Source organism: Sphaerodactylus townsendi, linkage group LG04 (genome assembly GCF_021028975.2).
Source record: "Sphaerodactylus townsendi isolate TG3544 linkage group LG04, MPM_Stown_v2.3, whole genome shotgun sequence".
NCBI classification, from domain to species: Eukaryota; Metazoa; Chordata; class Lepidosauria; order Squamata; family Sphaerodactylidae; genus Sphaerodactylus; species Sphaerodactylus townsendi.
In genome coordinates this window covers 155,200,557-155,215,822 of record NC_059428.1, presented here as the reverse complement: position 1 = coordinate 155,215,822, position 15,266 = coordinate 155,200,557, and the positions used below count along the sequence as shown (strand labels likewise).

The window sequence follows — 15,266 nt, the reverse complement described above, 5'->3', positions numbered from 1 at the left end:
TTCTTCTTCTTCTTCTTCTTCTTCTTCTTCTTCTTCTTCTTCTTCTTCTTCTTCTTCTTCTTCTTCTTCTTCTTCTTCTTCTTCTTCTTCTTCTTCTTCAACAGTGGAATACACTGCCTTAGAGTGTGGCGGAGTCTCCTTCTTTGGAGGTTTTAAAAGAGAGGCTGGATGAACATATGTCCAGAGTGCTTTGATAGTGTATTCCTGCATGGCAGAGGGTTGGTCCTCTAGATGGTCCTTGTGGTCTCTTTCCAACTCTATGATTCTAATGCAGTTTTCACTAGCCGAGGGGGTTTGCCATTACCTGCCTCTCTGCATAGCAACCTTGGTATTGCTTGGCGGTCCTCCATCCAAATACTAACCAGAGTTGTACATGCAAGATAATGACCTCCTGGTAGATCTCATTTTGTCTCCTTTCCTCCGCTATGCAGGCTATCCTATGAGGCTGAAAGCCTTCCATGCTACAAAATTCCAATCTAAAGTTTGTCTTGACATCACCTCAAGGCAGTTGGGAAGAGGGTGTTGGTGTTGGTTTATTGCAGTTTCCCTCCCAAGAGGAGGCCGGCCGACTTTATTAAAAACCCCTTCGCAAATAAGATGCTTCTCTTCGTTGCTGCCGAACGGTAACGTCTTTGAGGCGATCTTATTTTGTTTGGCCGCTGCAATCAAGCCCTTTGCATAATTTGCATGGCAGGTGTCCACGACTGCGAGGCAGCCGGAAGAAGCGAAAAGCCTGGAAATAACGCCTTAATCGTTGTGATTTGCAGGGACTCCTTGGCGAGAGGCGCAGACCCGTGACTTGAAAAACGTTCTGAAAGGCCTCCGTCGCGACGTCCCGGCGGTGTTTGTCAGCGGTAACCACGACCTCGGGAACGTGCCGACTCCGGAAACTATTGACGATTATTGCCGACAGTGGGGAGACGATTACTTTGCCTTCTGGGTGGGGGGAGTTTTCTTCCTTGTCTTGAATTCTCAGCTCTACTTCGACCACTCGAAATGCCCGGAACAGAAGAAGGCTCAGGATGCATGGCTGGCCGAGCAGCTCGCCCTGGCAGGGAAGAGAGCGTGCAAGCACGCCGTGGTGTTCCAGCACATCCCCTTGTTCCTCAAGTCGCCTGACGAAGAACAGGATTACTTCAACCTGGAGAAGTCGGTCCGACAGGAGTTGTTGGACAGGTTCCGCCAAGCAGGTACTGCCTCCTCCCTCGTTTTGGTGCGCTGTGCCCCCCAGGGCTGAAACGTGGCATTGAATGCTGCCCCAGCACCACCGCCGCCAGCATAGCAGGGGCAAGCCACAGGAGGAGCCAACATTAACTGGTTCCCTTCCAGCCTTTGCTGGCACTACACCAGTGGGCCCTAGTCCAGTGGTGGCGAATCTTTGGCACTCCGGATGTTATGGACTACAATTCCCACCAGCCCCTGCCAGCATGGCCAATTGGCCAATTGCTGGCACTACACCAGTGGGCCCTAGTCCAGTGGTGGCGAATTGCATGGCCAATTGCTGGCACTACACCAGTGGGCCCTAGTCCAGTGGTGGCGAATCTTTGGCACTCCGGATGTTATGGACTACAATTCCCATCAGCCCCTGCCAGCATGGCCAATGGGCCATGCTGGAAGGGGCTGATGGGAATTGTAGTCCACAATATCTGGAGTGCCAAAGGTTCGCCATCACGGCCCTAGTCTGTGTTTAAGCCAGTCTTTCAGCTGGTGTAAGTCCAGAGTGGCCCATTGTGGCTTCTGGGCAGCAGGGGGGCTCTTTGACTTCCCCACGCCGCCGGGAAGCCTCTTTGGAGCGGCAGCTGCGGCACCATGGATGGGCGCCCGTCTCGTGGATGAGGCTGCCGGTTTCACTAGGGGAGAGAGAGTGTTGACGGCCCTGGGCCCACGGCTTCCGGGAAAAACTGGGTTTGAAGAAGAGGAAGAAGAGTTTGGATTTATATCCCCCCTTTCTCTCCTGTAATGAGACGCAAAGGGGTTTATTATCTCCTTGCCCTTCCCCCTCGCAACAAACCCCCTGTGAGGTAGGTGGGGCTGAGAGATCTCCGAGAAGCTGTGACTAGCCCGAGATCACCCAGGTGGCGTGTGTGGGAGTGCACAGGCTAATCTGAATTCCCCAGAGAAGCCTCCACCGCTCAGGTGGCAGAGCTGGGAATCAAACCCGGTTCCTCCAGATTAGATACACGAGCTCTTAACCTCCTACGCCACTGCGGGAGGCAGTTCCAGGACAGTGTGGGTAGCAAAGAGGCAGAGTGAAGAAACCGGACTGCCGTACAAAATGAGTTCTGGTGTTCAGGTATCCATTCAGTCAAACGTCTGTATTAATTAAACAAACGGACCAAAAGAAGAACAGAAGTGCTCAGCACTTCACCCAGATAAAGGCTTTGCTAAATGTGTGATGAAATAATCCCAGATTAAAAAAAAAAAAACCCTGCTAACTCTGCCCGGCTCAGCTTCTGTAGCAACAGAGTCATTCCGTTTTCTTATTTCCTCCCTTTAAAAAAAATTGCTTAAAGAACCTTTCCGTGGGCTCGCACGATGTTTTCAATTTTCAACGTTATAAATATTGCAGGACCAATACATAGCTGCTCGGTGACTTGGTCATTTCACGTATTGTTGAAGGCTTTCACGGCCGGAATCAACTGGATGCTGTGAGTTTTCCGGGCTGTGTGGCTAGCAGTTTTTGCACCGAACGTTTCACCCGCAACTACAGCTGACATCTTCAGAGGTGCGCCACGCAGGCCACAGCCACGCAGCCCCGAAAACCCAGAGCGGCCACTCTCTCCTTTCTTTATATGTCAGTGATGGCGAACCTATGGCACGGGTGCCAGAGGTGGCACTCGGAGCCCTCTCTGTGGGCACGCGCACACAGAGTTTGTCATGTGGGGGTGGAAAATCACCAACCAACCCCGCCCCCCACACACACATCTAGGCTGGCCTGGGCCACTGAGTACAACATGCGGGCACCACGGTGAGCAGGGAGGACTTGGCTGGCGGGCCTGGTGCCTATGCTCCGGGTGGCTGTTGCCTGAAGGGGGGGCAGAGGAGGCAGAGATGCTAGAGAGGCACAGAGCGGTGCATGTGAGACTTGCTGGAGGCTAGAGCAGGCTGGCCCCTACTCGAGTGGGTGGGGAGGAGGAAGAGGGAGCCAACCGGTTTTTTCTAAACTAAAACCTCAGCATTCAGGTTAAATTGCCGGGTTGGCACTTTGTGATAAATAAGTGGGGTTGGGGTTGCAGTTTGGGCACTCAGTCTCAAAAAGGTTCGCCATCACTGTTATATGTTGATCACAGAGTTTAAATTTCAGTGTATTCTTGGTTGTGAAACTGAGGGCTTAATCTGGTAAATAACAAAACCTTAATCTACTCCAGTACATTTTTATATATTTTTGTTTGTTTTTATTTATCTGGCTCCTGCTATTTAAGAAGGTCAAACTTCTGAGACCTTAATATTTATTCCTCTCTTCTGAATCCAAGGTAAGGAAATTAGACTGGCTTTCTTTAATGAAAGTTTATTTATTTTCCTCTAGGTAAGTGATGATACCCAGCTCATTCTGTCGATGGAGGGGGGAGCAGACGCCGCCCCTGCAGCTCTACAGCATTGTTTGGAGGCGGTTGCTGGTTGGTTGATGCAGAGCAGGTTAAAACTGAATCCAGCGAAGACGGAAGTCCTTTGGCTAGAGTGCGTAGGAAGCGGAGGGCTTCCAGCCGCCGGTGTGGGAGGGGGTCTCATTGGCACCGGCCCCCTCAGTTCGCAGCCTGGGGGTCCACCTGGATTCGTCTCTTTCTATGGAGACCCAGGTGGCCCATGTAACCCGGGTTGCGTTTTTCCATCTTCGCCAGGCCCGGCGGCTGGCCCCCTTCCTCTCCCAGGCGGATCTGGCCACAGTGATTCATGCAACGGTCACCTCCAGGTTAGACTATTGCAACTCGCTCTACGCGGGCCTACCCTTGAGACTGATCCGGAAATTGAAACTGGTCCAGCATGCGGCGGCTCGTCTGCTCACGGGTGGGGTGCCTCTAGAGATCACATGCACCGCCCGTGCATGCACCGTCTGCCCGCACTTCGGCTCCCAGTTGAATTGCGGAATGCGTCTTCTGCAAGGTATTGGTGTTAACCTTTAAGGCCTTACAGCGGTCTGGGACCCTCGTACCTTTAGGGACCGTCTGGGCCCCCATATGTCCCACGTCGGTTCTCTGCGTCAGGGCAGAGGAGGCCAATCCTACTGGAGATCCTCGCCCCTCTATGCAATGCGGCTGGCTCTCCACCAGGGCCAGGGCTTTTACGGCCCCTGGCCCCTGCCTGGTGGAATACTCTTCCTCCAGCAACTGTCAGACCTCTGCGGGACCTACAAGCATTCCATGGGCCTGTAAGACTGAGTTATTCCGCCGGGCTTTTGGGGAGGCCGGCTGCTGATAGGTGCCCATTAACATTAACAACATTAAGATCCGCTGTCCCCCTCTTAGGGGGGTTGGGGAGCTAATAGCTGAGCGCGATCTGTTTTAGTGGTTTCTGAATTAGGAGCGCTGTTTTTAACTGATGAATTTTTAGTATTTTATTTGTTACCCACTTGTTGTATTATGATGTGAACCGCCCTGAGCCCTCTGAGGGAGGGCGGTATAAAAGTGGAATAAATAATAATAAATAATAATAATAATAAGTCCCCCCCCCCTTTTTTTTTTGTTTATCTTAGTACAGTCATTTAACTGCTATCCAGGAGATTTTTGGAATTATGGGGAAAGATTACTACATTAGTCACAGACATCTGGCCATGGGCTTTCAATTACAGTTAAGCTAAAGGTTTGTAGCCATCTGAGTCCACAGAATGAGGAATGGAGGAGGAAAATTATACCTTCGGTTGCTCCAAGTTGTCCTTTGAAATAGGGTCAGCCCTACCCTTTCTCTCTGTTTAGACATCCAAAGTTAAAATTGAACTGATCACTATAAAAGAGGGAATTTGACATCTGCATGGGGAATTACTTCTGGTCCCCCAAGTCCGACGCTTTAAGTACTGCACCATTTTAGTATCCTCAGTTATAGAACCACCCCCGGAGGACCTCTCTCTCCACAATGGTGCCGTGCTATCAAACATCCACTGTTGGTCAACAATCGCAGTTTGCTAGGTGATAACCGGGTTATTCTTCTAGGCCAGTGATGGTGAACCTTTTCAACACCGAGTGCCCAAATTGCATCCCAAAACCCACTTATTTATCGCAAAGTGCCAACGCGGCAATTTAACCTGAATGCTGAGGTTTTAGTTTAGAAAAAACGGTTGGCTCCGGGGCATGCGTTACTCGGGAGTAAGCTTGGTGGTAGTTGGTGGCTTTGCTTTGAAGCAACCGTGCAACTCTTCCAATGGGTGAATCATGACCCTAGGAGGGTTTACTCAGAAGCAAGCCCCATTGCCAGCAACCAGACTTACTCCCAGATAAAGGATCGCTTTACTCCCAGGTAAAGGATTTAGTTCTTTGCATAAAAATCAGTGGGTTTTAACAGGGTTACCTACACTGCTTCCCCAAAACTAGGTCTTAGGTTTAATGTTAATAATCGAGCCCAGTGGCCCAGGCCACCTTAGATTGGGGTGGGGGGGGACTCTGTTTGCGTGTGCCCACAGAGAGGGCTCTGAGTGCCACCTCTGGCACCCGTGCCATAGGTTCACCATCACTGTTCTAGGCAGTAGCTAAACATGCTTTGGGTGTTTTTTGGGTGGTGGTGGATGGGTTAAACTATTTGTCTTGGATTTGCCTTTTTATTGGAGTGTTGCAGAGGAGAATCCAAAGCGGTAGGACCCACGCCGAGGCCCTAAACATTAAATGCGTGAGGGGGTTCTTTTAAACTTTATTTTTTAAATTTCTACAGCTCAGAAGGTATCGGAAGTGGGGGGAAGGGTTCTTACTGGGTAGTTCAGGAACCTTTCGCCTACAATTGTGTCTATAGGAAGGGGTTTTCATTTATGTGCAGAACCTGCCCCCCTTCTTTATCGTCAAGTATAGTCAGAGTTACTCTCTGGAGTGTTGTGGGGTTTCCGGGCTGTACGGCCGTGTTTCAGTAGCATTTTCTCCTGAGGTTTCGCCTGCCTCTGTAGCGGGCATCTTCTGCTTCTCTGAAGATGCCAGCCACAGAGGCAGGCGAAACGTCAGGAGAAAATGCCACTGGAACACAGCCACGCAGCCTGGAAACCCCACAACACTCCAGTGATTCCGGCCGTGAAAGCCGTCGACAATACAGTGTTAACCCTCGTTTGCAATTAAAACATTGGTTGTGTGATATGCTTCCCCCATCTGATTCCAGCTCCTCGTTCATTTTTAAGCCACAGATCTAAATCCTGGGCTGCCGAGTCTACATCTGGTGTGAAGTGCTGAGTTACATTTCTCACTTAGAAGTGTCCCTAACAGTTGGGCTAATTAAACATAAAAAAATTGTGTCCTTATCATAAATATTTATAAATTTGAAAATCTTGCGCTTCCTTCATTTTCATCGTTAAGCCATAAAGATAAGCGTCTGGTGTCGAATTTTTTTAAAAAGAAGTAATCTTAGAGTTAGAGGGCTTGTTATTATTGAAAGGCCAACAGTGACGGAGGGACAGAGAAAAGTTTCTTTGGAAAAATGTTCTTAAGGAAACCAGTTTCCTTTGATGCTCAGATGCTTCAGGTAGGAACCGTAGGAGATGCATTTCAAAGGTGGAAGCTGGCCTTAGATGTTCTGCTGGGATAGCTGAACTGGTTTGTTGTTGGGTTATAAAGCACAAACCGTGGGTTTGGAAGCCCAGTTCAGGTGAGCTGCAGCTGAGGATCCGCAGTTTCAGAATTCTTTGACGAAGGATGATACGGACCGTTTATTTCTGCACCATGGAACGGCCTCTTTTAGGGTTCCAGCTTCCATGGCCAACTGAGCACGTGTGCCAACGGCCAGGCGAGACCGGAACAACTGGAACTGCAACTGATCTCCATACTAGGTTCACAAATTCTCCAAACTATTTGTAAGAAAGCCAGCGTGGCGTAGTGGTTAAGAGCAGGCAGATTCTAATCTGGATCAGGTTTGATTCCCCACTCCTCCACCTGAGTGGCAGAGGCTTATCTGGTGAACCAGACGTATTTCCGAACTCCTGCATTCCTGCTGGGTGACCTTGGGGTAGTCACAGTTCTTGGGAACTCTCTCAGCCCCACCTACCTCACAAGATGTCTGTTGTGGGGAGAGGAAGGGAAAGGAGCTTGTCAGCCACCTTGAGTCTCCTTACAGGAGAGAAAGGTGGGGTATAAATCCAAACTCTTCTCCTTGTTCTTAAGAGACCAGCCCCCCTGGAAAAATTAACAGCTTCGGAGAGTGGACTCGATGGAATTACATCATATCCTTCCCTCTCTAAATCCTGCCCTCCAGGGCTCTACCCAGGAGTTTCCCAAGTCACAGTCAGCAGCCCTATTCATAAGTAGGTCAGAAGTATGGTGCATCATGCAAAGAGCTCTCACTCTTGCGCTCCCAAGCTGCCGCACACCTTCCCCCTCCCCATTTTCATTCTTACCATTTCTCTTCTTCTCACTTGCGAGCTTTCTGTTACTGCTCCTTCTCACTCTAACGCACCCCGGCTCTTGCTCTTAACACATGCATGTTAAGTCGCTCCTCTTCTTCCGACACTCATCCTCTGACTCCTTTTTCCTCGCACTAGAAGGCAAAAAGAGAGAAGGGGACGGGTGAGAGAGAGGGGCAATACAAATGTGGCATCCCCTGCCGCACCCTTGTGCCACTTCTCAGCTATGCAGATACCAGGCCGGACGAAAGGTGGCAAAATGAGCATTTTGTCAAGGCCGGAGTAACCATCGAGGAACCAAATGCTAGATTGGCGAATCAACCGTCGCTAAAATAAACCCTACATCAGTGTTTCTCAACCTGGGGGTCGGGACCCCTTTGAGGGTCGAACGACCCTTTCACAGGGGTCACCTAAGACTCTCTGCATTAGTGTTCTCCATCTGTAAAATGGATAAATGTTAGGGTTGGGGCTCACCACAACATGAGGAACTGAATTCAAGGGTCGCAGCATTAGGAAGGTTGAGAACCACTGCCCTAGATCCATGTAAACCAGGGGTCTGCAACCTGCGGCTCTCCAGATGTTCATGGATGACAATTGGCCATGCTGGCAGGGGCTGATGGGAATTGTAGTCCATGAACATCTGGAGAGCAGCAGGTTGCAGACCCCTGATCTAAACGCCCACTGAGAATTTCTAGCATTTTGATAACACAGAGGCATGCACGTTCAGCGTCTGCCCAACGCTGCACACCAGGAAACAAGAGAGCCGTCAACTTGGCGTTAAATCCCCTGGTTTGATTTGGGATGTCTAAATGTGCTGTAACGTGCTGCGCAAATGGTGAGCAGTTGGGCGGCTTGAAGAGCTTCCGCCCTGGAGAATGCAGGCGAGAAGGAACGGCGAAGACATTAGCTCGTTCAGAAAGGACGGCGACCCAGTAAAAGGCTTCCCCCTCTTCCACTTTGTCTCTGAAGCTCAAGGTTGTCAAGTGGGAAAATGGTTCTTTATAGCTGGCTGAGACAAGACTAATGTTACCTGTCAGAGCCGTGCTCACTGCTCCCGTTAACACGGCTTTTATATATTCTGTGGCTACTTCTTGCAATTACAAAGGAGCTACAATGCCGATCTGGCTCCCCCCAGGCAGCCTTTCAAAGACACAGGATTTTTCTGGACAGAGGCACACTTAAAAAATGGCCAGTCAGGAAGAGCATTTCCTGGACTAAGGCACCGGTGGGGGGAAGGGGATGGTTGAAGTCATTACGTTCGTCACAAGGAATAGGGATGCAGCGATATCAGGGTCCGGTGGAGAGAAGCCAGCGGCAGGTCAATCTAGCTAATCTGCCGAGCTCTGGTCCCTGGCACCTTTTATTAGGGTTTCCCAAGGGAGCGGGAGAGCCGGAGAATATTGTACAGTACATGACTCATGGGGGCTGCGTACGTTCCTGTCTGGGCCTAATCCATACCTCGGGGTATGTACCTTTTGTCCCTTTGTCCAGGGCATCCCATGACCGTGAGTCACGGGGGTCTTGTGACAGGTGAGCTCACTTGCCCAGAGGGCAACAGATGGCGCAGGCATCCCTGTGCTCTGTCTGAGGCTCTGCTGGGTTAAGCTGGCTCACCCCAACAGATGGTATTGTTGCACAAACCGTCACTGCTACATAAACCATCACTGCAGAGGCTTTCACGGTTGTGGTGGGTTTCCCGGGCTGTGTGGACATGGTCTGGTGGATCTTGTTCCTAACGTTTCGCCTGCATCTGTGGCTGGCATCTTCAGAGGTGTATCCCAGAGGAAAGTCTGTCACACCCTGTGTCCCAGAGAGGCCCTCAATCCTTAGGACTGGCATTGTTGATGCCAGCCACAGATGCAGGTGAAACGTTAGGAACAAGATCCACCAGACCACGGCCACACAGCCCGGAAAACCCACCAGAGCCATCATTGCAAAATTTGTGTGCCGACTTGAGGTTGTGTGGTTGCTGAGCTGTTTGGGGTATGTATATATGAAAATCTTCTAGCCTTTGGTGAATGCATGTGGCTGTGATCCTGCTGAGTGAGGTGAGTTTGCTGACTGTTATTGTCTAACTCCTGGGGGAGGGGGGTCGCATCCCAAGAGCTTCTACGCTGGGGCTTTCGAGCAGGGACTTCTAACTAGGGAGTTCAGCTGGGGAATTAAAGGCAGAACAGAAGAGAACACCTGTAGTCCTCAGAAAGGACATATGAGCCCCGCTTCACCAAGGAAAGCAGCATATTGCACTATTCTGTCTGTTGTCTACACATGTACACATAACACTTTTGTTGGGAGATTTAAACCCTCTCATGTATGCCCCAAGTTTGGAGAAAAATCTGCTTTCTGTCATCATAGCCCTAATCAATGCATTTAGGTATCCATAAGAACATAAGAAAGAGCCTGCTGGATCAGACCAGAGTCCACCTAGTCCAGCACTCTGCTACTCGCAGTGGCCCACCAGGTGCCTTTGGGAGCTCACCTGCAGGAGGTGAAATCAATGGCCTTAAGAACATAAGGAAGAGCCTGCTGGATCAGACCAGAGTCCATCTAGTCCAGCACTCTGCTACTCGCAGTGGCCCACCTTTGGGAGCTCACAGGCAGGAGGTGAAAGCAATGGCCTTCTGCTGCTGCTGCTCCCTCTCCTGAGCACCTGGTCTGCTAAGGCATTTGCAACCTCAGATCAAGGAGGATCAAGATTGGTAGCCATACATCGACTTCTCCATAAATCTGTCCAAGCCCCTTTTAAAGCCATCCAGATTGACTCACAAATGGCTATTAGAGATGTCAATTCAAATTGTCACAAGCAACTGATGTAAATTTTAGAGGCTGTGCAAGTGCCTTGCCAACACTGAATCGGGGTCACATGGTGACATTATGAGCATAAAATGAAGTATAAAATAATCTCTTTTGTCCGAGCGTGCCTAGTAACCAACTCTTTTTTTAAAAAAACAGGCATTAAGGCCGTGTTTTCTGGGCATTACCACCGAAATGCTGGAGGGTCCTACAAAGATCTCGAGATGGTTGTTTCGTCTGCTATAGGATGCCAGCTGGGAGAAGACACCCACGGTCTCAGAGTGGTGGTGGTGACTGCTGAAAAGATTGTCCACAGATACTACAGTTTAGACAAACTGAGCAGTCAAGGGATCGAGAAAGATCTGATGGATCTAATGAAGCACAATTAGTCCCTTTCTTCCTGTGCCAAAACAAATTTGACCAGTCCAGACAGGGTAATTCAGCTGTATAGTTCCACTCTGTTCCACCCTACTGTTTAATACCTTAGGAACTAACTAACCAGTAAGCATCTATCCCCCTAAACACTAGTGTAGAAGGTTGAGAAAAGAGAGTTCAGTTTCACTTCTGTGGTGTATGTAAATCTTGAGTTGTACAATAAAAGTAACGGCAGTGCTATTGATTTTGTAGTTGTGATGTTTTAAGACTGCCCTGTCCTCGTCTAGTTAGAATAAACAGGCTCACAAATGCGGGTGGACGGCTCTGCCTGGAGGGCAACTCAACATACAAGAGGCTGCACGGGCCCAGTCAAGATCTCTAGTGGTGTAATGGTTCGCCAGCTCATTCAAAGATAATGCTGGATATATAGGGTAGCCTTCGGGGTTTCTTGGGGGCTTGCATCCCAGGGCTTTTGAACCGGGGAATTGAACTGGAATTTGTGCAAGAGGCCAAGCATGTGCCTGCGATTCCTGAGCTGTTTGGGGTATGTCTGTATAAAAAACCTTCTAGCCTTGGGTGAGTGCATGTGGCCCTGATTCTGCTAAGTCAGAGGTCAGCAACCTGTGGCTCTTCAGATGTTCATGAACTACAATTCCCATCAGCCCCTGTCAGCATGGCAAATTGGCCATGCTGGCAGGGGCTGATGGGAATTGTAGTTCATGAACATCTGAAGGACCGCAGGTTGCTGACCCCTGCGCTAAGTGAAGTGAGCCTGCTGACTGCTACTGTCTAACTCTGGGGTGGGGTGGGGTGGGGGGTTTACAGGCTTACAGGTTTCCTGGGGGGCTCACATCCCAAGACTTCGCCGGCTTTCAAGCAGGGATTTTTAACAAGGGAGTTAAAGGGGAAGCAGGAGAGAACATGGATAATCCGGGTTTCCTTAAAAAGGACAAATGAGCATCGCATTAGAAGAAGAGTTTGGATTTCTCCCCCCCCCCCCTTTCTCTCCTGTAAGGAAACTCAAGGTGGCTGACAAGCTCCTTTCCCTTCCTCTCCCCACAACAGACACCTTGCGAGGCAGGTGGGGCTGAGAGAGCTCCGAAGAACCGTGACTAGCCCAAGGTCACCCAGCAGGAGTGTAGGAGCGCGGAAACACATTTGATTCACCAGATAAGCCTCCGCCACTCAGGTGGAGGAATGGAGACTCAAACTCGATTCTCCAGATCAGAATCCACCTGCTCTTAACCACTACACCACATTGGCAAGGAAGAAGTGTATCGCACTATTCTTTTTGCTAGGTTCTGCTCTGGGGAAGGAATGCTGCAGCCATGCCTGGACCGGGAACTTTCTCTGTTGCTCTGCATCCTGGTTGGGACCCCCCCAGGGTATCAGCGGCAGCCAGCCCACCATTTTGCCCCATGCAAAGAGAGCCGGCTGCACTGCTGCGCTTGCTCCTGCAGTGCAAGGCCAGACAAGTCTGGGAACCAGGCAATCAGCGGTGTGAGATAGAATACATGCAAAAAAAGACACGATAAACCAATTCGCATCTCTAAAGACCTATTAGTACCTAGGATGAAGATGGAAATCTCAGTCCCTATTCAAACCCGGTGAAGAAGGAGAAAAAAAAGAATCCTTAGACGGATACTAATTCAGCCCCTATGTGGGAATCTCACTTTCTGTAAGTGCTGTTGTAAGAGAACAGTAACCTTTAGATCAGCAACAGTCTGTCCTAAAATGCTGGGGGAACGTTTTAATCTTCTAGGACATACTGTTGCCGATGATGAATCGGATGAAGAGAGGTCTGACTCATTGGAGCTTACGGTGGAATAAATTTTGTCAGCCTTCTAAGGTGCTGCCGGGCTCGGGGAAGCCGAGGCAGAAAACGGACGGCGTTTTAAACTTTAAAAGCCAGCAATCCCAGCCCCCCCCCCCTCCAAAAAAAAGCTGGATAAAAACCGGGATCCTTTTGGGATGGCTCAGGCGCTGCAGAGATTAATCCCCTTGCAAACCGGCATAACATATTCACTTTTTACAATAAGGTTTCAAAACCAGGCTTCCTGCGCTTGATGCAAGTCCACACCTGAGCACCGAGAGGGCAACAAAAACCAGAGCTCTTTTCTCCTGGCAAAGGAAATCTATTAAAAATGTGCATATGAAGCTTCCCGCGATACCACAGCAATTGTTTCGGGTGGAGCCGGAGCAGTTTCGAACAGAATAAAATGAATGGCCATTTGACCTGTTTCGCATGTGAACGAAAAGTAAAGCTCCTGTTTTATTTTTCCTATCTTCCTTTTTCCTTGTTCAGATATCACACGAGCGGGAGGGGAGGCTGATCCCTTGTATAGCAGGTCAAGAAGAAGAGGAGGAGCAGGAGGAGGAGGAGTTTGGATTTATATCCCATCTTTCTCTCCTGTAAGGAGACTCAAGGTGGCTTACAAGCTCCTTTCCCTTCCTCTCCCCATTACAGACACCTTGTGAGGTAAATGGGGTTGAGAGAGTTCAGAGAGAACTGTGACTAGCCCAAAGTCACCCAGAAGGAATGTCAGTGTGCGGAAACACATCTGGTCCACCAGATAAGCCTCTGCCACTCGGGTGGAGGAGTGGGGCATCAAACCCAGTTCTCCAGATTTGAATGCACCTGCTCTTAATCACTACGCCACACTGGCTCTTGATTGATCTCAGAAAAGTCCACTAAATGAAGGAGAGATAGCTTCTGGCTTTGCTGTATTGACAGGTAAAAGTGAAGGGGGAAGCACTGGATAATTACCGACCCGTGGGGTGGCCAACATTTACTAGGCAGGCTATGTTTACAGGTAGGTGCCTCCTCCAGTCACCTACACTTTACCTCCAGGAAGCTGGGTCCTCATTTTACCCACCTTGGGAGGATGGAAGGCTGAGTTTACCATGATCCGGCTACCTGGAACCGACTTCCACCAGGACCGAACTCAGGTCGTGAGTGGGCCTTTGACCGCAGCACTGCAGCCACGAGGCTCCTTTCTTTGGGCAGAAGTCATCATAAACATGGGAGGGGGTTTCAGAGGGGCTGGCCTCATCTTGCAAGTCATAAAGAAAGTATCTGAAGCTGTCAGAACATAGGAAGCTTCCTTATGTGTATAGTCTGGTCATTGGTTCATCTAGCTCAACACGGTATATTCTGGTTGGCAGCAGCTCCCCAGAATTCAGTGCCTCCGAGTGTGGTGGAGTCTCCTTCTTTGGAGGTTTTTAAACATAAGAAGAACATAAGAACAAGCCAGCTGGATCAGACCAGAGTCCATCTAGTCCAGCTCTCTGCTACTCGCAGTGGCCCACCAGGTGCCTTTGGGAGCTCACAGGCAGGAGGTGAAAGCAATGGCCTTCTGCGGCTGTCGCTCCCGATCACCTGGTCTGTTAAGGCATTTGCAATCTCAGATCAAAGAGGATCAAGATTGGTAGCCATAAATCGATTTCTCCTCCATAAATCTGTCCAAGCCCCTTTTAAAGCTGTCCAGGTTAGTGGCCATCACCACCTCCTGTGGCAGCATATTCCAAACACCAATCACACGTTGTGTGAAGAAGTGTTTCCTTTTATTAGTCCTAATTCTTCCCCCCAGCATTTTCAATGCATGCCCCCTGGTTTTAGTATTGTGAGAGAAAAAAATTTCTCTGTCAACATTTTCTACCCCATGCATAATTTTATAGACTTCAATCATATCCCCCTTCAGACGTCTCCTCTCCAAACTAAAGAGTCCCAAACGCTGCAGCCTCTCCTCATAGGGAAGGTGCTCCAGAGGCTGGATGAACATATGTGCTTTGATTGTGTGTTCCTGCATGGCAGGGGGTTGGACTGGATGGCCTTTGGGGTCTCTTCCAGCTCCATGATTCTATGAAAATCAAGGCAGAGGAAGATTTCCCCCCCCCCACATCTGTGGCTGGAGATGTCAAGGATTACGCCCAGTACCTTCCACATTATTATTATTATTTAGAAAACATACGAGGCTTCTCCAGCAACCGCTCAAGGAGCCTCTCGGAGTGAAAAAGATTCAACAACGCCATTACAAGCGTCACAAGAATGATGGCTGCTCCAGCAAGCCATAAAAACGAGCCAGAGGCAAGGAAGCCATCTAAAACAATATTCAGCAGCCTAAAATCACCCACTAAACCAGCTGAAAGGAGACCATAAAAACAGCTTCCAACTGATGGAACTCCTCAGCTCAAAGGCTGGGTGAAAAGAGGTGTTTTTGGCTCGGCCGAGGGTGCTAGGTGGGCCTCGCTGGACACATTTATTTGTAGTTATATACCCCACTTTTGTGCACAGGGGGAACTCAAAGCTTACCACCCTGTTCTCCCTTGGTGGCACGTGCGCATGCAGGGCAGAACAAGACATCTCAGCCCTATTTGCACAGGTGTCAAACTCGCGGCCCTCCAGATGTTATGGACTTCAGTTCCCATCATCCCCTGCCAGCATCATGCTGGCAGGGGATGATGGGAGCTGTAGTCCATAACAGCTGGAGGGCCGCGAGTTTGACACCTGTGTGCTAGAGTGAAGAGACAATAAAACACCTGATCTGCAACAAATACAACACAGAACAGGCCACGC

At 49.7% G+C, this 15,266-nt stretch overlaps 1 protein-coding gene across 2 annotated transcripts in view; it reads left to right on the top strand.

The window, feature by feature from the left end:
- Positions 1-12,913, top strand: part of CPPED1 (calcineurin like phosphoesterase domain containing 1) — a 44,894-nt gene extending 31,981 nt beyond the window's left edge. Inside the window, exons 3-4 of one of the 2 annotated variants that reach the window (XM_048495278.1) lie at positions 768-1,190; positions 12,730-12,913. In XM_048495278.1, coding sequence (XP_048351235.1) covers positions 768-1,190; positions 12,730-12,908 — 602 coding nt within the window. In that variant the 3' untranslated portion in view covers positions 12,909-12,913. Of the gene's footprint in view, positions 1-767; positions 1,191-10,474; positions 10,931-12,729 lie in introns of those variants that run through there. The other variant, XM_048495277.1, reaches the window with a different exon arrangement.
- Positions 12,914-15,266: the final 2,353 nt, after the last annotated feature.